The sequence below is a fragment of the Calonectris borealis genome, chromosome 8, assembly GCF_964195595.1.
Source record: "Calonectris borealis chromosome 8, bCalBor7.hap1.2, whole genome shotgun sequence".
Taxonomy (NCBI): Eukaryota; Metazoa; Chordata; class Aves; order Procellariiformes; family Procellariidae; genus Calonectris; species Calonectris borealis.
Genome location: NC_134319.1, coordinates 2,671,501 through 2,698,562, shown reverse-complemented (window position 1 = coordinate 2,698,562; position 27,062 = coordinate 2,671,501). Strand labels below are relative to the sequence as shown.

Genomic DNA, 27,062 nt, shown 5'->3' with positions numbered 1-27,062 from the left:
GAAGACCCACTTAGCAATAGTAGTGTTGGAGCTTGTAACTCCTGTACAGTCAGATCCTGGAAGGTAAAATGCTTAAAATCTCTTCTGAAGAGAAGTGCAGCAGACCCAACAGTGACAAAGAAGTTATCCTAACTTACCTGGTATCTTTGGGAAGCTCCGGAAGCTTCACATTTTTCTTGATGGCATCGTGAGAGATTGCAAGGACAGCCATCCCCAGACATTCGTTTTCAATTTCATGAACCTCTTGATCGTTTTTAGGATCACGGATTGGTGCCAGGCCTTTTACTAAGTCATACTGACCCTTAATAGGAAGCAAATAAGAAAGCTACCAGATTTGGTGTTTGTCATAGTTTATCTATGAGCAACCAATATGTCACAACATCACAGGCTCTCCTTGAGCAAGAAGAGTCACTCAAAAATGAAAGCCAGGACAGGAAGGGGGAGGAAAAGAAATGAAGAGCTGTGCAACAGATGCAGTCTTCTCTTAGACCAGTGAAACAAACACAGGCAAGCACTCGTCACCCCACAAACTGTGCCTATTTGAGAAGAAACACCAACATTTGTGCCTGATAGAAGTCTTTTAAAATGACAGTTTGTGGAACAGGTGGAATCACCATGCGGATCGTCACAGCACATCCATCCCACATACAGCCCACAGCGCTGCGGCTTTCACCCAGAACGTGTGTAGACACCCAGGTAGAACACCTGCACTGCTCAGACACTTCCAAAACCCCTGTTCCCTTCTTTTATACATCAGTCCACCAAAAATTCACTTTCTTTGTAACTAACTAAAGAAAGCACCACCCCTATCCCCTTCTAGCACCATCATGATTTTTTTTTCTGATAAATACTTCGTGTATCTGCTTTATTCTCCGCCCTTCATCACCTGGTGTCTCTATGAACCCCATGCACTCAGTCTCTAAGCCACATCTCAAAGCCAAGATTGCAAACTCTGTGGCAGCCGCCTTGCTCTGGGACAGTCTGAAAAATATTTAGTTACCAAAGAGCACAGACATTTCTGTTGCCTTATACTAGCATTAGTGTTTTTCTGTTTGGCTTTTTTTAAAATGTTATTACCCAAAAGTAAAATTCTGCTTAATCCGATATTGTCTTACAATATTCATTAGGGTCCCTACTGATTCCGCAACTTAGAAAGTGTTTTCATTCTTTCTGCTGGCACTCAAAAAAAAGGGAAAAGTAAAAAAAAAGGACAAAAACCAGTTTTGCAGCATGTTTTCAAACAGTGATTTTGCAAAGTTGCATACAGGTACACAGGAATGTTCATACGGAACAAGGCGTAAGTTAGTTTGATTACACAGAAAAAATATTTGCTTCTTTTATTACTTCAGAATGCAAGTGGTACCGTTAAAATGCATACATAGCTGTGGCTAACTCGGTATTTTCTTTTATTGTGGTTTCACAACAAAACAACAAGTATTCACTGGAGCAGCTTCATGCTATCTCTTTTTCTGAAGGACACAACCATATTTCAAAATCTGAAAATTCTGCAGTAATTGTACTCAGACTTAACAGTAAACATGTTTTCCTCCAGTGCATTTAACTTGCTCATTTCACAAGCCTTCCTCAACTTCAAACTTCTCATTTCTTTGGCAAAACCAGACAGTTTCTCATTTGCAAAATCATTTGTGTGTATATAAACCTTTTTGTACAAGAGCACAAGCTTTCTGAAATAGGGACCCTGCCTATGTGCCACGTCCATCATGGTGCATGTACCACCAACAAGTGGGAGGCACAACAGAAGGAAAGAAAAACTGCATGTAAGCAGGCTGTGTGACAGTGGTGTTATCAGTCAACGTTTTAACACCACACAGTAAAAAAGACTCATTAAAAGGACACCATATTGTCAATTTTAATACTGCTACTGTTCATCTATAGGAATATAAATGTCAAAGTCGCTATGTGCAAATGTTTTGCAAACGAAAAGGTGATAGCATTTATATCCAAAACTGTTTAATACTAAAAGAAAGTATGCTATAAAAATATAGCCCTTTTTAGATTGCGAGATAGACAGTTTCTTTATACGTTCTGCATATGGGGAGATTGTTCTTGATGTAGCAAATTCTCTACACCACGCAAAGTATGGAGAACTTCTCAACACCTATCAATACTAACAGGTAAGGTTACATGTACTTTAGAAGTTTGAAAATATGTCTTTAAAGCAGCTTCTACTGGATCAAATAGTTTTTGTGTGACTATAATGGCAATGTGTGATACTTGCAAGCAACCTCTTACCTGTGCAAAGATGTATTCTAAAGAGTTTGCATCAAGTATAGGGGTTCCTTCTGGCGCCAGCTTCTTCTCATAAGAGTTCTTTGCCTTCCTTGGCGAATGCCTCCACACCGAGGGTTCGTTTTCACTAGTCCCATGCCAGTTTGTAAAGTAGTATCTTGCAAGAAGAGAGGAATAAGCTTTAAAAACTTTTTGGGAAATCCTCCATTTACATTAGATACATAATTTAAACTTTTAAAAGAAAACCAGTTACAAGTCAAAATCCATCAATCTTCTGCCCTGAGGCTGCAACTTAAAGTGGTCCACTGATGAAATTGCATGCCCGGCCTGAGGAACTGGGGAAAAATGGTGTTTTAGTCAAAGGTCTTCAGCGTTTCCACTCAACAGTATCTCACTCTTAACTCACATGCCATGCCTGACTGCCTGTCACATCCCTGCGTAGTCCACCGAACAAGAAGCCGCCACTCAGATGATAATTACGTTCTCATCACCTCTGACTTTGCTTGAGCAGTGTAAGAAAGTGTAATGCTTCTGCTGTGCAATGGTTGGCATTTGCATTCCAAGCTAAAATGGCTCATCTAAAGGGCTAACAAGAGTTCAGACCTCCCCCTCTACAGGCACGGAAGCACTGCAGAGGGCAGAACTGCCGTGAGTAGCTCCCCCGTGGCCGGAGTGGGAAGCAGCGCTATGCCTCGCTCCCTGGAATTTCTGCTTCCCTTTGGTTTTGGATGGAGCTGGTGAAAAAAACACTAATTCAAATCATCTGGTTTTAAAGGGGTGCAGTCAATCTTCTGTGTATATTGCAAACAAGCTTTTTACTCATATCTGTAACAAGGCTATTTAATTGAAAACCTGCTAAAGGAGTTGGCATCTGCTGAAAATAAATGAAATTTTGGAATTCAAGACTCTCTTAGCATCTTTTGAGAAATCTTTGCCTAAATTATTCCAGAAATTGGTGTTTATCTGGGTTCTAGTAACATCTTAAATCAAGTAAAATTTAGTTAAATCTGGTTTGAATCAATGTGCCTTTTGCAAAGGTTCATGCCTTGCACACGATCATGAACTACTTACAATTAAAAGGTTACAGCAAAGCAGATTTATCCAACTGCTAAGTAGGAAAGATTTCTATAAGAATATGTCAGTCTAACTCCAGAGGAGCATTCAGCACTAGCAAGAGCAAACAATGCAGAATCACTGCATGGTGTGTATATATATATTTTACTGCATTAATACAAAGTGATGTGTGAAATCAGACATTTCTGATGGACAGTGAGGACCATGTCACATAATTTGTTTCACATTACCATGACATCTCGACAGCTAAGCTTTTAATGCCTACCTAAATATGTGATCAGCAAAATCATAAGCACTTTTTGTGACCAAAATGAGATCAAACAGCTTTACACAAGAAAAAGACAAATGAATGTCAATGGTAATAGACACTGCACATAAAAGAAGTAGTAAAGAAGAAGTGCGTGGAAAAGACCTAAGGTTGTAGGTAGAAAATGCTGACGCATGTGATGGGTATATCCAACTCCTGAACTGGAAATACACGTTTTCTGTACTGAAAGAAAAAGCTGAATAGATAAACTACCTTATAATCTACAAACACATTTTGAGACTACAAATAACAAATCTGTTTAAATAACAAATTACTATGTTGCCCAAGCAGTTTCATTTCAAATATAACGCAATAAAAATTGCAAGAAACTGTCCTGGAAGACAGGAAGACAGCAGGCAAGCAGTAAGTCAACTGGCAAATGCTTACAAAAATTATGGTGCAGGACAACCCACCTGCAAACGTGCGTGTTTTAAAATATGTGACTGTATTTTCATGATTACTTGCTAGTAAAAAGCAAGTCCTTTTAAAATATTACCAAAATTATACCAGCTGGCACAGATCAGATGGGGAGAAGAGGAGGATGGGAAGTCAACAGTCAGAAACCGAATCTAAAGCTTTCAGCAGTGGGAGAAAAATCAAACATCTAAAAGCATTTGAAACTATTCAGTCACATACCTTCATTTTACATACATAATTTTAATAGGACATGACTAAATCAAACCTATCAATGTAATGAAATTTCAGAAATAAGGTTGTCCACATAAAAATGATTTAGTCTCTAAATGATATATACAGTCTAATACCCTGCACTATTACATAAGCCCAGACCATTTTCCTTTTTCACGAGGAATTCTGCCTCTTGCAGAGCTCAGAATAAACAATATTCATTTAGAGAACAGTTTCACAATCCTGTGCTGCTCATAATTTTTCAGTGCTCAGCCCTGCTCTCAGCTCAGATGCCCAAGCCAAGACACACAATAGATCAGAAATGAAAGAAAGGAAAATACCACTTCACCAATACACTACAGTATTTCTAGGGAGACAGGAATCTTTAGATTAGCGCCTAAACTCATATAATCTCTTCTTAAATGCATATGAAATTATTTTAAATACATATTATTGGCCCAAAGTTTGCCAATTTTCATGCATGAAGTACATCTGACAAAAGAGACGTCCTTGCCAAACTTCAAATCCCAGCTCCAAAGCTTAAAAAAATAAACCACCAGAACTTTTAAATACAGAAAGCAGGGCATTTTCCATAGCTTCGTTCTATAAAATGGTACAACAGAAAAATTTCCAGAAAATAAAGTTCAACATAGAGTAATTCTGCCCATATACCTAAAATTTGGTAGAGATGTGAACAGCCAAAGATGATTTATAAGAGGGAGCTGTTAACGCAGTTTTGAAGAAGGTGGTGATACCCACCATGCAAGTAAGATGTACCTGGAGAGAACTCTCATCATTCACCCAAAGCAGAAGCATATACATATCAAACACAGCAGAAACTATTTTTTAAGAATTGAGTTAAAAACAGCACCATACTTCTAACCAGAGGATTAAATTCCCACAACTACATTTTTAAAATACCACCTTCTTTTACTGAGAAAAGCACACCACATCAAAGAATTTCAGTAGCAGGGGAAAACGCCCCAGATTCACATTATACCAAGAAATTTTATTATCCAGTATACGGTTAATCTGACTGATCTCTTAAAGCAAGAAAGGGCACTTAATGCTCTGTAAGAGGCCATTAGAGTCCTCAGAGCTTCGTTTAGAGAGTCACTCAATTCCGTTATTGTATGGTGTTTATCTGCCAAACTTAATCACAGCTGTTTAAAGCTGAGATTAGCCAAGGTTAAGTCATTAGTATCACTAATAAACTGTGTTAAAGAAAAAAGAAAAGACTATACTATCCTCTTCCTCTTCTAAAAATAGGTATCGGTATTATAATTACTTGAAAAACAAAGATCGTTTTCTTGACTGTCAGTATTTTTTTTTCTCGTAACAGAGAAAACATCCAACAACAGTAACAATTGTTCATCCAACAACAGTAACAATTCCAGTCCGGCACAAGTGTAATCAGAATTGAAACATCTTACAGCTCAAAGACCACATTTTCAAAGCTCTCTCTTCGTATCTGTATAGGCAAAGTGGTTGTTATTCTCTAATAAGCCTAGAAAACGGTTTGGATGCATAACCTGGGGTTTATATATGCCCGTTCTCTCATTAGCATGTACAAGTGATAGTCATGTTGTCTAAGTAGAGATTATCAGGAAAAAGATGTTAAAATGCATACAGCTATATTACCATCTGAAGTTTTTTCCCTATAGCCCAAAATGACCACATGTGAGTGTTCTACATTTTAAGGAAGAGAGGCAGTATTACGCAGAAGCTTATTTTCTTACAGTTGTACTCTGAAGAATCGACAAGAATGATCTGTGGACTTCCTTTAGGAAGATGGGCAAAGTTTCTAGACTAATCATTCCTGGAAGCAAAGCTTATTCCATGTATTTTTCTCCTATATCATACACTTAAAGCTCATATTGATGCAAGAATAAAAATCAAAAAAGGAGGCAGCATAATGTGCAGAATTAGACTTCTATCAAATCCTAAAAGAAGGACTTTAGCTAGAGTATGTGAGAGCGCTCAATAGTTGTCAGCATTACTGCTTTCATTTTCCAGTGAATGAGGGCTGGTGTACCCATTCAGCCCCGGACATCTCAACAGGCTACGTGCTACATTTTAAGAATGCTACCTGACGTTCAGCCTGATGGTAGATGACAGATAAAGATCCTGGGAACAATGTTTTCTATTTTCTGATGCTTTCTCCAGTCTAGAGCATGCCACCCACAGCGCGGTCACACGGATTCCCCTACAGTCCTAGAGGAGAATTTCAAAAGCAATAGCACATTGCTTTTTCCTTGCAAGTTAACAGTAAAATTCCCATTGACTTCAGTAGGAGTACAGTTCACTCTGAACACTTCAAATGGAAATTGAAACATGCAAAATACTGACATAATAAAACAACATTTTTGAGCCTTTTTTTTCAATTTAGCTTTTAGTTAGTTCAGTCACGTACAGCTTTGTGCATACAGATTCTTCTGTTTTTTCAACTTCTGGGGTTTTTTTCAAGGTTATATACAAAGATGAAAAAAAAATCAGGAGACATTTTAAGTTTTTCCTGTTAATCTCTTATCTATGCTGTGAAAAGCAAGCTGCTGCTTTTGGTTTTGCTTTCCTGCTTCTTCCGTGAGTTCAGCAGTAAGAGTTAGAGCATCTATATATGGTTAAGGAATCATTTTTCAGATGTTTTGCGCTTACCTCATTCGATAATGGAGCCGGTGGGATGTTTTTTCATCTATCTTAAAGACCTGGTTTGGTGCATACCAGAGTCTTTTGTTTTCATCATACAGTGCAAAGAGATTATGGCACAGAGGAGATATAGCTGTCAGAGAAAAGTAAACAAACACATGAATCATAAGGCTACAATACATATGCACACCCCAAAAATACAAATGCATAAAGCACATATCTGATCTTGCAAAACATACTGTAAGAAGAAACTGATACTAGGATTAGTTTAAAACAAACATTAGAAACTTACGGTTAAAGTGGAACTGCAAACTGTGCATTGGTTCACTCCATCGGTTTTATTGTGTATTAAACAGTGTACCATTTCAGCTACTTCTAACAAACTTATTCTAGAATCTTGATTTTGCCAAAGGGCTGAACTTAAGAGGAAACTACTTAAAAATCTTCACTTTTTCCAGATCACAGAAATGGGTGTTTTAACAAAACCGCTCAGCAATACCACAACTTTGTTCTCACTTTTATTTTATTAATAAATTTTACTCCCATTCTTTCCTAATTCAACAGAGGGTTTTCCAACAAAGAACAGACTTTGACTTGTATGTCTAGGCTGACCTGCTTTAACCTTTGCATTTACATCATCCTAGAGAAAAACAGGTTATGGTATGTTTAGAGGTCTATCGTTGTTTGAACTCCTTGCTTCAGTTTCCTGCTCGATAGGATGCAGTACCTTTTTGCAGAAGCCCTGGTCAGGCAAGCAGCTCTGTTGCAGAGAGCACTGTAGCATGTGCTTCAGTGTCTTTCTGAAACTGGGCCAACTGCAGACCACTTTGTTGGGGTCCTGCAGAATTCAGTGAAACCATTTCTATCATGAATTGGGGAGAAAGAGCAGAAGGGAAGAAGACAAGCCAGGAAATAAAAACTGACCAGCCTAATTGCAAAGTTCACAGAAGGTGGGGTTGGGCAGCCACTGCCTTCTGCAGGTCAACAAGCAGTACGTAGATGTCATCAATGGTTTAACTATTCAAGTTGTGATTTACTGCAGAGACCAGCATCACAGGCTTGCTGAAATGGGTAAGACTTTTGTACTTCACTACCATGTGCTGCGGACTTAGTGAAGAACAAGAGAAGGCAGAAAGAAGTTCCCTTAAGGCAAGCTCCCTTTAAGTCATTTCTTCAAAGGTTTTAAACTTCTAACAGAAACTACTGGGAGCTGTTCACAGCATGTGGGTTCACACCCATACAAACAGCAGCAGTTCACCACTCTTACATGCTTACATAAACAGGTGGGTTTTAAGCACTCCTCATTTTCATTAAAACTATTCAAAACCAACGAGTACTTATTTGATGAGGTTTGTCCTTCAGATTTCCATCATTCCTGCCTTCCCAATGGAAGAGAAGCAATCAAGCAAGGAAAACTTATGCCCAGTTCACCTGTTTATACAGCCAGATTCACCACTCCCCATAATCAGCTGAATAATATTTTGTGTTCCATGAAGCTTGGGGAACACAAAACTGGGATCAGGGTGGGAAAGAACTTTAGAATTGTAAATATAAAAGTACACTGGTTCATGAGCCTCAAACATAGATTAAATCCACTAATTCCAGTAGAATTACATATATGTTCAAATATTTTGCTGAGTCAAGGACCACAGTGACAAAGCAAGAAATCTTCATTACACATTATGTATTACCGCAGTTGTGCACAGTTCAGGGAATCTTAACTGGTGAATTATTAGTACTACAGACATCATAACTCTCTGCAAAGAAGTGTCAAGTAACAGAAAACTAAAACTGGAAAAGTAGCAAATAGGTTTTGGTGTTTTGTTTTGGTTGTTTTTTATTTTTTCATTAGCCCTCTCCAACGGGACAGTGCCTGACAGGCTTACCAACTAGTATATGAGGTAAAATCAGCTTTGCGTTAACTTATTTGTATGTGGTGTCTCCTCTTCTCTTAAAAGAAATCTAATCATCCCACCCAAATTAAAAAATCAGTACTTGTATCTGCCAGAAACCAGGGTGGGAGATCATAATTTTGTACGAATCTCAAGACAGTCTCTCCCACCATTTCTTCCACTCCAAGCAGTTTAAGAACTGCCCAAACAGACCCTTGGCAAAAGTCTTCATCCTAGACTACACAATATGCATATTTCTTCTACAAACATTGACTTACATGCAAAGAAGGATGCATCACTTTCAATACTGTCATGCCTTGCCACTGAGAATTTATATAAAATCCATATACTCACAACACTTCTTGGCAGCTTGAATGCACAGCTCCTCCGAGGTAAACTCGCCACTGGTGTAATAAATGGGATTTTCATCTTGCAGGTAGAAAACTATTTCTAAACCCTGATGCTGAGCTTCCAGGTTTACTTCGCTCTTCTTTGTGCTCCTCATTTTTGCACAGAAAGCCATGGCTTTGCAATCTTCTTTTACATTTAGATACTGAAAGTGGAGGAAAAATAGTTAAGGAAAATGTGAAGAAGAGTTTGAATATTTCCAGAACATGAATCCATTGCTTAACGAGGCTACTGCGTACTATGCTGGGCTAGGCACAGCATTTCTCAAAGTCTTCACGTTGGTGACCTGATTATTCAAAATCAGTACTTTTCACAAATGAGGGGAAAAGTGAAAAAAGAAATGTCAATGATTATTCTGTTTCTGGTAACTCTGTTCCTAACAATTCCCCTCTGCCAAAGTTCTTGTGGTTCCACAAATATTCTACAAGGTTTCTCCTCTTACTGTAAAGCAGGAATAACTTTCACATCCTTAAGCACCTAACTGCCTGAAAAACAATACTTGAGGCTGAGTAATATAAACAGTACACTTTATATTTCCTTTAAAAAAAAACCCCAACACGTGAGCTTCTATTTTTACAATCTACTTTAACAGCTAAATATTTCTGACAGTTTTCTCACCTCTCAACCTTTGTTTTTTAAACTCCTTATACTTAGTGTGTCATGGTGAAACAAGCTCTATTGGAGAGTTACTTTTTATTATTACTTCTCTCTATCTCCAGAAGGAAAGAGTAGCACTAACTCGGTTTAATGCAGTATCTTTTAGACTGCCAAGAATGCATACAAGACAGCTCTGACTCGACAGAAAATGTATGTTGCATTTTATACCCAGTGCGTAAATAGAAAGCCGAAAGAAAGTAGATGAATACACACTCCAAGTACTATGGGGTCTGCATTCCATGTTTTACTAAGCTTTAGCTCAATTAATAACAAAAGCCCAAACCACCAATTCTATAGTTTACGAACTTAATCCTCCCACCGAAAAACGAACAAAACCAAACCTCAAAAGCCAACGCACCTGCATTTATGTGACTGTCTGATCCTCTACGCAACTGAAATGGATTATCTTCACACTCTCCAAGAGCAACTTGACTCTGGCTGAGGGAAAAAAAAAAAAAATTACAATTGTCAGGAATGGCTTTGTACAGTTTGAGGCACAAAATACACGGTCAGGCTGATAAAATGCCACTTACAATCTGAAGGAATCTTTCCGTTAATATAACTGAGATCCAGATCTAGTCTCAACCAAAGACAGTCATAGCAAGCACCTAGGAGTCTATGTAAGTCTACTGATTTCTTTTGACTCTTTGGGGGCGCTGGTTGCAACGCAAATAAAAACCAGGGGGAAAGCGTTTGTTACTCATGTTTTTTTTCATATTTTCAGAGCATCAACCGTGAGTTTGGTGTTGTACTCATTGTAACCCTTAGCTGTGACACCAGAGAAGCATTCTTCTCTTTGCTTTACCTCTTTCATGGCTTTTGAAGTCACTTCACACTTCACATTTTTAACTATATATTGCTAATTTCAATTCTTCCCTAGTCTCTTTTGTTTCTTCCCCTTCCAGATTATCAGGGTGGGTTTTTTTTGTTTTAGTCTCCTTTGTCTATGAAAAGTGCAGAGCCTTGGGTGGGCAGCAGAGAATAAGGAAGCTGCTCAAGGGAGTATCATTGCAAGTCATATTTCTCTCAGAGGAACCTTGTTCACAAGGAGTGCAGCCCATGACTTCAGTGCCTTCCAGCAGCAGGGGCACCTTCCAAGAGCCTACTTTTTTTTCCTTAAGCCTTATCTAACACCACAAACCACCTCTAGTATTCTGGGGCTGGTTTGCAAAACTAGTCCCACCCGAAGGTACAGCTTATCCTTATCATCTGAAGCAAACCGGGAAAATATACCAATACCATCTTTTTTTAGAGATAGGTGTGACCCTATTTAAAGTATCATCTGATACCAGGGTTGTAAAATCAACAAGACGCTACAGGAATACTTAAGAAGCAGAAGGGGGAAGAGTAGGCGTTGGTAAGAAGACTCCTTAGTCCCAGTCCTGATGGCAGAGCATGGAGCATCAGTGAAAGCTGGCATGCTTGGAAGGCATGGGTGTGTGTTCCTTTCCAAACGCAGACAGGCTGCTCCTCTCCCACTGGCATTGGAATAAGCTGGATAGGGAATGAGTCTGGACTTCTTGAAAAGGAGGAGGATGTGGGACTCTGTTCTGCATCTCCAGAGAGACTCCTGTGCTCTGGCACTTGGTCCCGCATCACTGTCCATCAGCCATGGCTGCATGCTCTCAAAGGGAAACCATCCCATTTGCTTCTCCCAGGGTAGTCACTAATTAAGTGCGACAGTAAACTAAATGTGACAAAATGTGTCTAAACTAAACGTGACACTACTGCTGGTTTCGTAAATGTCGCCCATCGCTCATCTGAGGCTGAAAGACTCCTCCGTTTGTATTCTCCATCCCTCCTTTTCCTCTTCTCCCCTATCTCTGCCAAAATGTACTTGAACTAAATGTGTATTGTTTTTGCTGCAACAGCATTAGGCCTTAATTTGATATAGCAGACTTCAATGAATATTGCTCTATAAGCCTTAGGCTTAATCTGGAGAAAGGCTGACACTGCTGCACAAACTTCCCTTGTGCTTGGAAAGTGCCCGGCAAATGTGATAGAAAAAAATAACATCTAACAGCACGGCACGCATTTACAATTAAATTGCATGTTCCTTCCATCCGTGCCACTTTAATGCTAAATTTGAATTTCCAGACACATTCCCTCGGCAATAATATGGGGAAGAAGTAATTGAGAGCATGATTACTGGAACATGCAGACAAGCCAGTAATTATTTCTGCACAGCACCAGAAAATTTAAATGCAAAAGGTTAAGAATATTAGTTTTAATCTAATTGAAAACACTCCCTTTTAAACAACATATCTTATAACTGAAACTCAATAGATTTTAATGTCTGTGTGGGCATAATATTAAAAAGATTGTCCAGACGTTTTAAAATGTGAAGGGAAACACAAAACCATTGCCTTCTTGCAGATTCATAAATCAAAATTGTTGCTTTTCAACACAGCGTTCTTTGGTTTTGCTTAATAGCTCGTACTGTTGTTTCTAATCACGGCAGCAATTCCCAGAATACAAAAAAACCTTAAGTGCTGCTTCATTTACAATACGCTTTGGGAGACGAACCAAACAAACCAACATCCAATCTCTAACTTACTGTTTACTAACAAGTTTTCCAGATATTCCCATGTTCAATGTCAGGAATTCACCTTTTTAAAAATGCATGTTAACAGTCTTGCAAAAAGTCTCCATTGAACAAGACAAATTCCTGCTCTGCCTTAGCAGTAGCACCTCTCACCAGTCCTACAGAGTAATACTATTGTACATCCAGGTCACGGCACCCGGTGACAGCCAGGACAGCGTTACGGCAGCCCTTTGCTCCTCCAGACCCTGCTGCCTGCAGGCACATACAGGCAGCCGAGCGCCTGTCCCCCGTCCAAGCCTCACCCCGGACCCGTGTCTGTGACTCAGAGCTCCCCACGGCCATTACGTTGGTCTTTTGCAATCTTAGGCATCACGTTACACAGCCCCATCGCAAACTCTCATGCTTCATCTCAGAAATCTGAAGGGGATTTTTATCCTTTGCCACGCAACAGGTTTCAGAGCCTCAGTGGACCACTGTTTTTTGTGTATCTTCTGCAGATTATCTCCCTCCCTCGTGAATGTTCCCTGATGAACTTACAGATACCAGCTGTATCCTTTCTCAGACTGCATTCTGCTTGGCTTGCGCCACGCTCCACTGGTCTCTTCCTACACGACAAGCTCCACTTTCCCCTGCTCATCCTTACAGCATCTCTCAATGCTTAACCCATCCTCCTCCAGCAGCACTACTCCAGAGGACACAACGTAGGACGAAGGGGAAGATCAGTCTCTGCTGGGAGTAGTCTGACTGACAGGACAGCGTTTGCTTTTTTCAGAGCACATTTTCTCTTCACCTGATTTCTGTTTCTCCTGGTGGAAACAGTCTTTTGTGACGCATGCTGCAAAATATTTAGGGGAAGGTAGGATGGCTCTTCTCAAGATACTGCTTGTTAACTACACATGCATTATAGCCTTTTGAGCACTCCCCAAAGCAAAGGGTTTCTCTGGTCATTTAAAATCCTGACCAATGTATATACACATACCTGCCACCCTCTTAAAAGTCTGTATTTCAGTCGCAGAGTAACTCAGCGAGCTGGCAGGGTGAGCAAATCCCCAGCCCGGTGCACCACCAGCAGAGGGGGACAATGGTTCATCCTTCATGCAAGGGTTACAACCACAAAATTAGTGATTTTGGGTGCACACAGGCACAAAAACAAAACCATGCACCCACGATTGCCAAAACTTGCATCTAATTTCTTTGGATGAGGTCAATGAACAGACCTGGAGCCCACAGAAAGTATTTTTTTCTCATACACAGATGAAGCCCTCACAAAATTTGGTATCAGAAAGATGAAAAGTTAAAAAATAAGGAGAAGGAATTCTAAAGGCGAGTTGTTCAATATTAGTTTGTTTCTGGTTTGGCTATTAAACTATTAAGACTTAATGAAATATTTGGAAGAGAAAAATATTTGGTAAAAACTCAAGTTCCTGCCTATGACTTGCCACGGCCAAGATCTCCTTAGTAAAAGCAGAGTGGTTCAAGGCCAATAGTCCTAGCATTTCTAAGGAAAAAAAACAGATGTACAACACTATTTGTTAAATAACCCCTTTAAACTTTTGTTTGCCTCAAAAATCAAGGAAAGAAAAGGCAGAGGCATAAATGAAATACTTTAGAAACTATTTGCAAATCTTCCTTGAGCCAAAAGGAAGAAGTTAATCCACTGTTGCGGAAGGAGGAGCCCAGGAAAGCCCACCTGGCTCCGAAGCCTTCTGTGAAGCTGGGACATCTGCACCTGGCCCTGCCAAGAGCACCCCTCGACAAAAATACCCCGAAACACAAAAAGAGCTTCGCTTGAATAAGGAAACAGAGGATAAAACTGCCAGCTGGGAGATACTTCAGGATGTCAGATACCAACAGAAACTGGCTACAAGCTCCAAAGGGCATTTTTAAGAAAACTTCTCACCTGAGTTTGAACAAGGCTATAGATGCCACATAGCTCAGGCTCCCCATCTGAGCAGACAAAAGGATTTGTTGGGTTTTTACCCTAACTCAGTTTTCTCGCTCTCAGTGGGACACACTTATATTCCTCCCAGCAGAACCGCCGCAATTCCCAAAAGACAGGCGCTGCGACGCGGAGGAGATGCAAACAGAGCCACCGTGCCTGCCAGAAATGCCCTCAGCTGCCTGAAAGCTGCTGCCCGCACGTGCTGCCCGTCCCGGCGGGACCCCACGGACCCAGTACCCTTTGTTTTCCATTCATAAAACATTTTAATGGGCAAGGGGAAACGCGAAACCCACACAGCTTTTGAGAAGAAACCCTCCAGCGCGCATCCACACTTAACCTGCGCACTGAGCCCTGCTCGGATCTAAAATGCAAGTTTTGCTTCCTGCTCATTTTGGGGAGTTCTGACAGGAAAATGAGACTCCGGCTGGCGCTGCTGACCCCCCCCCCGCGCCAGCCCTGCTACACCTCCACGCTTCCCACCGTAAACAAAGAACATGAAAGCCAAATACAAAGATGGAGGATCTGTTTCGGGAACAAAAGTCCCTACAATGTGAGGAGAGGAAAATCCCAGATAAAATCTAACCAAACCAGAACTCAGTTTGAAGCACCATTTGCAAGCTCTTCCTCTTTTTTCCCTCTCAGCCATTTTAGTTTCTGGTTTCATGACAGGGACAGAGGCAGGGGATGTTTATGATTGCTTATGCTAAGAAAGTAACAGATAGGCTTTCCTTAAGTGTGCAGGGCATGCCATTTTTGTAGTATTCATAGTTTACGTCAGCCCGAAAGTTCTCAATTATTATTATTTTTTCAACACGCTAGTAAAGAAACATGCTGCAGCCTGTACAGCACGGGACACGCATCTAATCTAACATAACCTATCAGAAACTCATTTAAAACAAAACCCGGCGCTCTACTTAGCTTCATAAATTTTAACAAGAGAAAATGACAATACCGATACAATAGCAAACAGTGATCAAGCAGCACATTAAAATCCCGAATCACTGAAGGGGCTATTGCACTGCTGACCAACCACCCTCCTAGAGCAGCCCTGGGAAGGTACAACCGCCGCCGCAGCAGACAAAGGTCGGATCAGCCTCGATTAACTAAATCTCACTGGAAAGAAAAAGGTAAAAACTTTTCACTGAAGTAGAACACCACCATGCACAGAGCTCCTTCAGGTCTAAAACTCTTGTCCAAGTAAGTCTGCGGACACCAAAAGGTTCAGCACCTTCCTCCCTGCTGCCTACGGTGCCCATGTCTTCTTCTGACCTGTGGATCTGCTCACTACGCTAACTCAACTCTTAAACCTCCTGTTCACTAATAATTAAGATTAACTATAATAACTACTATCAGTGCTCTTTTCTGGGGATGTTTCTTTCCAGTCACACTGAAGAAAAAAGGCTTTTAAAATGTTGGTTTTGGAAATTCAAGTACCCAAATGCAAGTACCCAAACCCAAGTACCCAAGGGCAGAATGAGGTTGCCTTTTTAACTGTATTTGAGTCCCCCTGTGCACATGCAATATTTCATCATCTTTATGTATGTGATCACATGCTATTTTTTCCCACAGGACTCTTTCACTGAATGTGCAATTCAGTATTTATTTTATTTTATTCTTTTATTCAGACTGATCTCACCGCACGCCATTTACCTCTGCCCCAAAACCAGAACTATTAATTCCCCTTGGGTTTTTCTATGGTATTCATTCTGCGATATGACTGATCTGTGTTGTAAAACTTTGTTTTAAAAATCAGGCTGAGAGCGCATATAACGGAAATTTTCAGCAAAAATAGTTAACGCACAGCAAAGTTCTTAAGAACTGAAAAACAGGGTGCATATGATTGGGTATGTCAGCCAGCCTTCATTATTCGCATGCTTATATTAACAGATGTTATAGATTTCCATTTTTAGCAATCTAACGCCGAAACGCAGAGGAGGCAGACTCCTGTTGCGTTCACTTACTGACTGCTTTGGACCAGACCCGACGCTTTACAAACCCACTCAATTCGCTGTCACACTATGAGAATTAACCGTGCTCATTTCCTGTGCTTTTCCAATGCAATTTCAGCTACTTCTCTGAATTTTGTGATGTGTCACTTATGTGGGAAGAAGTTTTTCAGCTCGCTCAGAAAACTGCGTGTTAATTTACCACCTTTATTGTCCCGTCTGTAACGGCTGTTACGGATGCATGAGCACGCGCACAAACAGAAAGTCACATTTTCCTCTGTATTACCTGATCTTTCCAGCCTGATGTTCCTTTGGATACGGATTGGACTTCTATGAAAGGAACAGTGACCAACAATTTTTATAGTTTGCTTCTGAACTATAAATGCATACTTAATTCTTTCTCATCCACAATTTCTGTTATAACAACAACTTTAAATGATACAATTCTTGAGAAGCTTACAATCTGTTACTATATCCCCATATAGTCAATACTAACCACTTTTCAGCTAAAGCGGTATCAATTTCCTTGGAGGCAAATATCAAGCTTCAAGCCATCGTGGAAACCTACCAAACAATGACATGATTTTCATGTAATTACCATGTACCCAATACTCCAAAACCTATTACACACAAACTAGGGGAAAGTTGTTGTGGGTTTTTTTTTTCCCCACAAGCCAACCATCTAAAAAAGACCTTTATTACTAAGACTGATGGCTAACGGGACTGAAGGGGGATTCCAGCCTTAAAAAGATGTACACGGACAAACTGTTTTTATTCCTGTCTGGGACAGAGCATTAATGATCCTTGTCCTTCCTTTATGTTCTCCTCCACGCCACTCACCTACATCCCCTCTCTGTGCCTCAACTAGCACACAGCTAGCAGTTTGCACCTTTCAGATGTGATGGAAGTTCTCTGGCAAAGAGCCACGTCATCTTCCCAGCAATGAAGCAGATCTTCAGGAAACACGGCCTCTTCCTGGTGGCACTGCACTGATTTAAGGGGTTTCCTGAAGCTCAGTTCAGATGTGTGGAAAAACTTTAAGGAAAATCAGTCAGTGTGGCAAAGACCTCCAAATCCACGTTTTCTTGGAAGAGAAAGTGTTAAGGATGTGCAAAGCTTGCTCCTCCTGGGCTTACCTGGCAAGTGATCCTCGTCAGGTCACTAGAACGGGACGTGGCAAGACTACGCATGTGCTCTTCACGCCCCAGTTAAAAGCTAAAACTTCAGTGAAAGCTAATATAACGTGCCTCACAACTGGGGCAGACAGAATGAACACAGGGTCACGTACATCAGCTCCACTAATGCACAGTAACTCTTTCAACTCAAGAGTCTTTGGTCGTACGCCCAAGCCTGAAGTCAGCACAGCACTTAGGTCTACGAGGAGGTGCTGAAGCCCAGGGAATGGCTCTACCTTTTCCAAAAGAGGAAAACACACTGTAGTCATTGCACAGATCCATCAGAAAGGCAGAGGTGGAAATGAACATAGAAAGAATGGAAGAAAAACCACTACAACACATGCGACATTCTCTGCTGACTGGAAGACTAGAGAGGGCTAACGCCGTTACACAACTCTGTGTGCCATGGATGTACGCAGCAAGCGCAGCCATCTGGCCGGGACGGTGCTGTGATTTAGGAGCACAAGGGGGATTCAGTGTCCAACAATGTGCCAGGACTTCTACAAAGCTTCAACACCTACCTTCCTCCTCAAAAAAACATCCTCGTAATTCAAGCTCCCTTCGCTCCCTGAATATTTAGGAGCTACCACCATTTTTCCTAAGCAGGTGGGAGATGAAGCATTTTCATTGTCCACGTCTTCCAGATGAAGGTCTGTAACTGCAGAACAACTCCCCTCTTTAACTGGACTGGAGCAAGAGAGGTCGCTTCATCCTGCTCTCCCAAGCCTTAAAATCTCAGAGATACCACCATGCTGAAATGTTTGACAAAGAAACCTGATGTCTGGGGCCTTGCTATGCATCTACAGGTTCTCCTCCAAGTTCTCTTTGCAAGCCAAGAGTTTTATAAGCCACAATCCATCCCATCTCCACCTTATTCACTTAACTGATTTCATCTGCACAGCAGTCTGTGCACGTGGAAAAGAGATGAAGCCCAGGTCCTAGACGTGCCATCCTGGCACCGCACTGTTCCACACTCAACACTGTTTTGCTGGGTAATTTTTTAGACTGAGAGTGTACCTGGGAGGGGGCTATTTGTGCCCCCCTGCTGCAAAACCACTACATCATCTTTGGCATAATACCAAGATGATACATCCCTTCAGATACAGTGACCATCTCCATGATCCACTGGTGCTCCTCAACAAGGGAATCCTACATTTTACTTGCTTTTAAGGAAAAGGAAAGCTTAGATTTATTATGACAGCACCCGGATTTCCAATTATATCTTAGATCTTTAGTAAGAAACAAACCAAAACAAGCAAACAGCTGATATCTAGCACAGTCAAGACTGGTGAGACGGCACAAGAAACACTATCAGCATGTCTCTTCTGCAAATGAGTAGAGAAAAGGAGAAATTAAATTACTTGCCCACTTACCCAGGAAATCAGCGCCAGCATCAGTAACTAGCCTGGGTTTCCCACGTCCCACTCTGCAGCCTCTAACACGACAGGTAGAATTAGAAGCAATAGTTCCTCCAAATACCAACGGCCTGAGTAGGCGGACTTCACACACACTACAGCTTTCTAGTTCAAGAGTATGTAAAACATGCAAAGGGGCTGGGACTTCTTGGTGACCACAGAGCTACTGCAAAGCTCCCCTCTTCTGAGACTCACCGGCTGTTCACAGACCACTCTAGCAAAGCTCCCAGCACAGTAACCACACATGGTCATTTCCCTTATGTTCAGCCCTGTAGCCACTTCCTTGAGAGCAGCTACAGATGTTCTTAACCTTTTTCATTTTCAAATCTATCACAAAATGGAGACTCTTGTCCCAGTTCTCCCCACCCCCTGCTTCCTCCTCCCCGGAGCTGGGCAGCACTAAGTGCACAGGCTGCACATTACGATGGTGGCAGCAAAGAGGGACTGCAAGCAAGCCCCACGCTCCCTCCTCATCCCCTACGCACTAGCACACCTCTGTGTTCCCCCACCATCAGCCACCACATGCACGGAGGTCACCTGGTCTCAGAGAAGGAATGGGTGAGAGCAGAGGTTTTGCTACAGCAGAATTTCTTTGCCACAGAGGAGGAACTTGCTCAGCATCATCCTGCAATGGGGCTGAGCTGCCCAGAAGCAGTGCTGGCACCCCAGCATCTCCCAAGGAGCAGGAATTACTGATGGTGAACAACAACCTCAAGTTGACCGCAGCAGCCCTCAGAAGAACAAACTGAAATACTGGCATCTCTTCGCATTTTACCTGGTTTAAAAGTAAGTGTCGCTAACTTGTTGCCATAAGCACTAAAATCACTTATAAAGGCCTTAAAGAGTTTTATCGATGTGGTCAACATCTACTCTGCATATGGCAAGACACTTGAATCCCCTAGATTGCTTTATTCACGAAGATTTCTGGTAGTCGCGTGCTTCCTGTGGTGGCTTTGCACTTTGGTAAGTGTTTTTTGATGGTTTGCCTTTTTTTTTTTAATGTGGTCAGAAGATATTGTTCAAGTTCAATCTTAAGGGCTCACCATTTAAAACAAGTCATAAACAAAAGCAAACAAAACTTTACCAGTTATCTTTGCCTTTCTGTTCAGAGCAATCCACCAACAAAGACAGCCCCTAACCAACAAACATTCTTTCTATAATATAGTTGCAAAACCATACAATTTCATAGCAAACTTGGGATTTGCTATCAACAGCAAGAGCAATTTGATCTTCAAAGTCTCTTACCCCTCTCTGTGCTCTCTGGTCATCTTTTATTAAGTTAAAATCACCCTGCTGTAATGCTGGTAGCCCCAATAGTGGAACACTGCATGTAATTCTGGTTGGAGAAGGTATGGCCAGATGGTATAAAAACAGTCTCAGGGCTAAAGATAGTGCCTCAACTAAAGCCCTTCTGTTAGGCACTATATATATATATAGTTCTGACGCAACAAAGTAAAAAGCTGTGATTTGAAGCACAGAAATCTCTGTAAAGCAGCAGGTGCTCCGGTAGCAGAGGAGGTGCTAATTGTAGCTGTGTGGTCCCGTAAGTCACAGTGCAAAAACATCTGTAAAGGCTATCACACCCGGTAAAACAGAACAGGAATGGAGCAGCGAGAAAAATTTCAATGAGGTTCCAGATCACTTCTGGTCCTACCGACAGGGCTCCAGGTTAATCCAATTTGGCAAAAATCTTTGAGGTAAGGCCTTACATACAGCTACCAAACAAAAGGCACCAACCTCTTCCTCCTCCTGTCCTCACCTGACCTCACCAAGCTCCTCTAGCAGCAGCACACCTTTCTTTCAGTTAGCTTAACCTAACTGCACAGGTCAGTGTGTGGCTATGCTGCAACCAACACCACTACTGAAACCAAGAAAGAAAAACATGCATCACCAACAATGAAGAACTTTTAGGTGGCACCTCTCCAGGTCCTTCAGGCAGAACCTAATTCCTGGAAAACCTGCCACACAGCAGAGCGAAACTCAGCAGCAGGAAGAAACAGAGCTTAGCTTCAGTTTTTTCTTTCCTCCTCCCTTCTCCCAGTATCTGCGTAAGGGAAGAATATGGCAATACCAACTAACTGCTAGTGCTCACACGGCATTCCTTCACTGAGAAGGACTCAAGGGGACTCCAGCTGGTCTTTCTCCACAGTGTGAAGCCCTACTACCATCAAAAAACCCCAGCTCAACTCCTGACTGTGCTTCCAGGTCTAGAAAGCTAGAAGCGCTCGTCCGAAAAGCAGCATTACCTCTTCCTCTGCCAGATACAAGCTGCATTATGATTTCTGCTACATTGTGGAAACCAGATTTGTCCCACGTACAGCATTCCTCTGCATAACTGTAAGCAGAGCGACTCCAGCCTTCCCTGCCCATCCCACCGGCCGTCACACACCGTGCAGGCCACTGGAGCATCCTGGACAGTGAGCTACCAATACCTCAGTCTATGGGGAAACTGCTCCTTCATATCAACAGATCATTTTTTGTTGCTTGTGAGATAATTTATACGCAGACGTTCTCTTGCTTGTTGGCAAGTGTTGCCATGGGAAGCCAAAGCCATAGCCATCTGAGCCCAATTTACAGAAACAGATCAGCTCTACAGTAGCTATGCCAATGACATCCAGAGCTTTGAAAATCAAATACGCTGACCTCCAACTAAAACCTATTTGCTGGGAAACTAATGAAGGAGAGTTAGTCAAGGTAACATTTCAACCTTGTCTTACTATACCTATTAACTACTACATTTTGAAGAAGCTTTTGCTTTCTCAGACACTGTGCTTCACTCTTGGCAGTCACCATGTCTGCAAAAAAGAGGTGTATTACTGTGCTCACTAGTGCTAAAGCAGTTGCCAAATTGAGGGTAAATGTTCTAATGGCAGTAGATGTAGCATGGAGGAGCTATTACTTAAAAAATGAAAGCTTTCAGGTTAATTAATGTTCCAATAAACAGTATGGCCAAAAAAAAAAAAAATCTAGATTTAGTCACGTAGGTGCACAAGAGACATGTTTAATGGAAAGTGAACAATATGGAGTTTTCCAACCCAAAAAGTTCCCATGGAAAGTTATTGGACTACACTGGTTCACTGTGTATTGAAAAAATGTTCTAAGTTTAGAAAAGCTGAAGGAGAGTGACTAGCTTAGCACTTCACGTTAAAAACCAGCTAAACCAAGGAAGAGGCCTCCAACAGTCCCACCTCTGCCTCCACGAGTGACACCTGGGGACAGGACCCGCGCGCTGGGACAAGAGAGCTGCATGCTCACAGAGGAGCTGCTCACTGAACTGCGAGGACCACAAAGTGGCTGAAATGTTGCATTTGCTTTCAGACCTCTTCTGAAAGGCAAAGGCTGGATGTAGAGGTCAGCATAGATATGAGTGGGTGGGCTTCAGAACAGGAATGGTCTCTGCAGATAGTTCACTGTCATTTTAGCTAACGGGTCCTAATGTCATTTTCCAGACACTGTATTTTGTTATCCGTGCATGCGGAAACAAACTAACAAGGCCCATTTGGCTCAGTTATCCACCCTTTGGTGGGTTTTCCTTTGGCTCAAGTGAAATCTCACTGAACCACATTCAAGGGGTTGCCCCAGGGATGGGCGTTCAGGAGATGGCAGCAGGGGCCAAGGCAGCGCCGCGTCGGCAGCCTGACGACTGCTTCCTCACGCTACACCACTCCGTTAAATGCATTTAAATGGCATTTCCTACTAGCTCCCACCAGCATGACAGAGATTAGAAGGAAGATCACTCAGAAAAGAAAACCAAAGTCAAGTTCCGACATTACTATTTGAAGCTAATTGTGTTTTTTAACTTTTAATTTAAGCAGCTACTTCTCAACAGCGCAGTATGTATCCACTGGCATGCTCATACCCGTGTGTATTTTTCAAAGTACATGTATGAGTGGAGATGAGAAAGATTTACTGCTGTTGAGACATAATTTTTAATACGAGTGGGAAATACAGTTCTTTATTGCCCATCTGTTGGGATAAACACACATAGCAATTACTTTTTATTACTGACTAATAAAGAGTACACCTGTATTAATGGTTAGCTGTAAACACAGTTACCCCTGTTAGTCAGAGGAAGGAACTGCGCCTAGTTAATTGGTTTGTCCGAAGCAAAAGGAGACACAACGCTGAAGTCCCTCTTCTAAATCCATTCAGCCCACTTCATGGACTTATTTTCTGCTTATTTGCCGCTCTCCTCACCACCTCACCAAGGCCAGAGCTTCTCAGGGCAGGCAGCAGGTCAGCTCATCTGCAAGGTCCCTGCAAGGACTGCTGCGCTACACGCTGCAGCCTTACCACCAAGGACTTCTTATGCTTCGTTTCACGCATCCCAAGTGCTGCAAGTGTGTGGAAAACAAGAGAGTACGGAGAATGCTGTACAAAACGACCTTTAGAGAAAAAGGATCACAGTGATAAAACTTGAAACTGGTTTATTTTTAGTCTCTGCCTGAAAAGCAATGGGGTAGGCACTCATCTTTTCTCTTCAAAAAGCCGAGTGCAGTTACGCCTCTTTTCCCACAAATGAGCAGTATGGGTTACAACTGAAAAATGAGTTTGCGCTGACCTTCACCCACCTCGGTCTCAGGTAAACGGTTTGTTAAGAAAGAAGATGTGTTCAAAACAGGTTTCCCAGCCAGAGATGAGGGGGGACCCTGGCAATACTTGCCCTGTTTCCCGTACATCTGGCTAAATGCAGACATCTGCCTTTGAGCTAGACACTGTATGCTCCTCCCATTGTGAATCTAGACACTTAAGTCCAAGATATGTTTTATCTTACGCTGAAACAGAAATCTGAAGTAGGTCGGATGAGGTTTCCAAAGTCTTCGCTTTGACTGAGAAGGGATCTCAGACATCTGCATCTAAGCTTGTCTCTTTAGACCGGAGATTCAAAAGCTGGATGAGCGGACTCTCCCTCAGGCTATACTTCAGTTTGCTTGCAATTATTTTTATATTCTCAGGCTTTAATGAATCCTTATATTGCCTACCTTACTTTAAAAAGAGGAGGTAAGCCGTAAATATAACCTGTAAGGGTGATAAAGAAGTGACATGCTGCAGATCTCACCCTAAATCCCTTTATTCTGATCCCAACTCTGACAAAGAGCTGAAACTGGAAAAACCATCATCATTTTTCACAGCTGCAGGCTCTTTTCTTCCTAAAAATCATCAAATACAAGCAAATTGGCAAAAGCCACTTGAAACAAAGGAAGCCAATCAGTGAAAGGCAAATGAAGCTACTTAGAAAGTTGTCTGAGCAGACAACTTGAGCTCTGCCAGATAACGAGGATCCTCATGCCTCCCTTTGGTGACCGAAAAGCCGAGTCGGAACTGCGGTGGCTGTCCAATTATAGAGTCGGACGCTCCTCCCCAGCTAACTGTTTTGGCCTCCTGTGTCTAACCCTACAGACGGTGCTTGCTGCTTTTTCACTTAAGTGTGTGCACACACATGTACAGTCATCAAATGCTCCTTTCAATGCAAACGTGGTGTCAGTCACATCTCAGATGTCCTCTAGATACTAAGACAGCACACATCCTCCATGGTTTCATACTGATTCTCCTACAGGACTTCAGAATATGGGATAGCTGTGATGTTATGAAGGCCAGGCTGCCAAATCCTGAAGTTAAAGTCTTACCTAACAGCTGTTTTCTGCATGAAATAGAGGAACACCCTGACATTCTTCTAGTACCAGTTTTATCTCCTCAGACAACTAAAGTAACTGACCATTTAGCATTTAAGCACAGGCAGACTTTGCCACAAGCCGCTTATTCTGCAGGAACATGGGGCTGAGAAGGAATCCATAAATCCAGTCCACTCCTCCACCATCACCCGTTAACACAGATGTAAGCATTTCCCCGGCTTGCACATACCTGAACTGATAATCTGAGCAAAGCAGTACAGTGTTTCAACACTACCATATCAGTAATTATGGATTTTTTTCAAACAAGCAAAGTTCTAACAATTATTTTCAGCAAGTTCCTCACTATCTCTACTGCATTTCCACTATCCAATTTAATTGTGAATGCTATGGCTTGACACAGTGACTTGTTACAATTAAGAGAATTGCTGAGGTGAGTCTTTTGTCAACTATGAGCTATATCCCAGTATCACCCTGACAAGCAAACTAAATATTTACACTCAATTCATTCATTCTCTTGGACAAATACATACACTATTTTTAACTAACCAGCTATATAGAAGTAAATTTTACATGTTTACCTCTGAGAGTTTTGCCAACAATGGTTCAAAGGTGGCAAGACACGTCAGTGGCTTTAGTGTACAATGGTGAGCAGAGGGACTTTGTTTTTCTTTTCTTAGGGAGTCCTGTTTGGGTTACGGATTTGAGAGTTTGTACTGCAGATTGCACCATTATCCGATCGCTGATTGTTTGGTCCCAGAATGGCTAAAGCTGGCCCTTACACTCATGCGTACCCAGACAGACTCTACTATGCTCAGCAGAGGTGTGGCAATGCACGGGATCTCACCCCGTACAACAATTATAACCTGTCAGCCTAAGTACTTTTCTGTTTAGAAAGTCTTACACCTCTTCCAGTCTACCAATCCAATTTAACACTTCTACAAAATTCTGGTAGGGCTGAATCACCCTCATGTTTACTTATAGTTCACTGATTTCGCTTTTTAGAGAACATTTACTTGTTCTATTTCTGCAGTTGCTGTCTGTTAACTTGGTGGTCTTCCCTTTAACAACAAAATCATCCTCCTAAGAGTCTCATACAATGTACGAATGCTGAAAAAAAAAGTTTGAGTAAAATATACTCTATATTTCAGAATTCCAAGTCATATTCTTCAAAGCATAACTGTAAGGTCTGTCCAAAGTAAAAAATTACAAGAGGAATATAAACTTTTACATTTTCAGGAGGCTATCTGCATTCCCACTAGTGTTTTCATATTATAAAAATGTATAGTAGCTTACCATTTCTCAATTTCCAGTTTTGGCTAAGAGCAGTTTCATAGAAGTTTATGCCCAACTCACTTTTCAGTCCAGGTATAATTTTATTTCAGTGCTCTAGAAGCACATAGCAGCAGACATTGCTTAGCTGCAGTTCTCCCTCCCTCACAACAGCAGCTTTGGATGTAGGACCATTACACTGCTGCTGTGACTCAATACGACAAACCATTGTGCCTTGCTTTGCTCCCCCCCACTGATGAGTCCCAAGACATTAGCTGTACGTGCCACAGGTCAGCCTTTCTTCCCAGGAGGCTGATAACAAAAGTTATCTTGGCTTCAACAGCCCAAGCAGGCCTAGTTTATCCACACTCAACCAAAGAGTCTCTGATCTGAAGAACTGTGACCCAACCTCCCTCCCCAGCTCCAGCACCAACATGAAGCTCAAGGAACTTTGCTGCGCACCAGGAAATTTTTTCAGCAGCAAGAAAAGAAAGCGACTTCCATCCAGCCTATCAGTTCCACCGCGGCTCCGCAAGGAATATGCCAACCTATGGCTACAGTCGTTGCTGCAACACTTCTCCAAGTGATGGGGAGGGTGGGGGAGAGGCAGGGACAGACCTGCGTAACAGCGAATCCACAAGCCGCACTCTTGCACCTTCTCTGGCCCGAGCCCAAATCCTCACTCAGCAGCAGTAAACAGGAAGCCACCACTGAACTCCATGACACATATGTGCACCCCAAGCAACCTCCTAAACTTCTTCCTCCTGCAAATACAGCTGTCAACATCTGTAAAGAAGAGAATATCCGTATCTGTAAAGAAGGGAGTCAGGGCTGCACCTTACTAGTCATGAGAGCTCTACAAGCTGAACATGCTGCTGTCCTGGGAAGGGCAGCACTCTAAGGATTATGTAAATTGCAAGCAGGGTTTTACAACAGAAAAGCTGTCACTTGTATATTCATTGTGGCTAAAACCTAGGAATATTTTTTTAATATATTAAATCACGTCCCTTATGAAACAGACTTCCACCCGGTGACGTAGAAAAGCACATCTAGGTACTACCAAGCTACCCCCCACTACCCCTCCTCGCCCCTGCAGCAGTGCCACTGCTGATCTGGTTGTAAGGTCTGGCCTCGAAGCCAATTTATCTGTATAGGTCTAGATGCGATGCTGTGAATACTGGACTGCAGTACTTTTGGAAGCATCAAGCAGAACAAGAATTATGCTAAGACCTAAAAATCTCGGAAAAGGCAGGACTGAAGGCATCACTCCAAATCA

General features: G+C 41.8%; 1 protein-coding gene across 6 annotated transcripts in view; it reads right to left on the bottom strand.

Moving 5' to 3' along the window:
- The window catches only part of JAK1 (Janus kinase 1), a 63,834-nt gene that overhangs the window by 21,577 nt on the left and 15,195 nt on the right, over positions 1–27,062 (bottom strand). For all 6 annotated transcript variants that reach the window (XR_012674431.1, XM_075155592.1, XM_075155589.1 and 3 more), the window contains exons 2-6: positions 10,220–10,299; positions 9,151–9,349; positions 6,914–7,037; positions 2,254–2,407; positions 138–301 (exon numbers count right to left, since the gene is read on the bottom strand). Coding sequence is in view for 5 of the 6 variants with exons in the window: in XM_075155592.1 (XP_075011693.1) it covers positions 138–301; positions 2,254–2,407; positions 6,914–7,037; positions 9,151–9,349; positions 10,220–10,225 (647 nt within the window). In the remaining variant the exon portion in view is untranslated. The remainder of the gene's footprint in view (positions 1–137; positions 302–2,253; positions 2,408–6,913; positions 7,038–9,150; positions 9,350–10,219; positions 10,300–27,062) is intronic.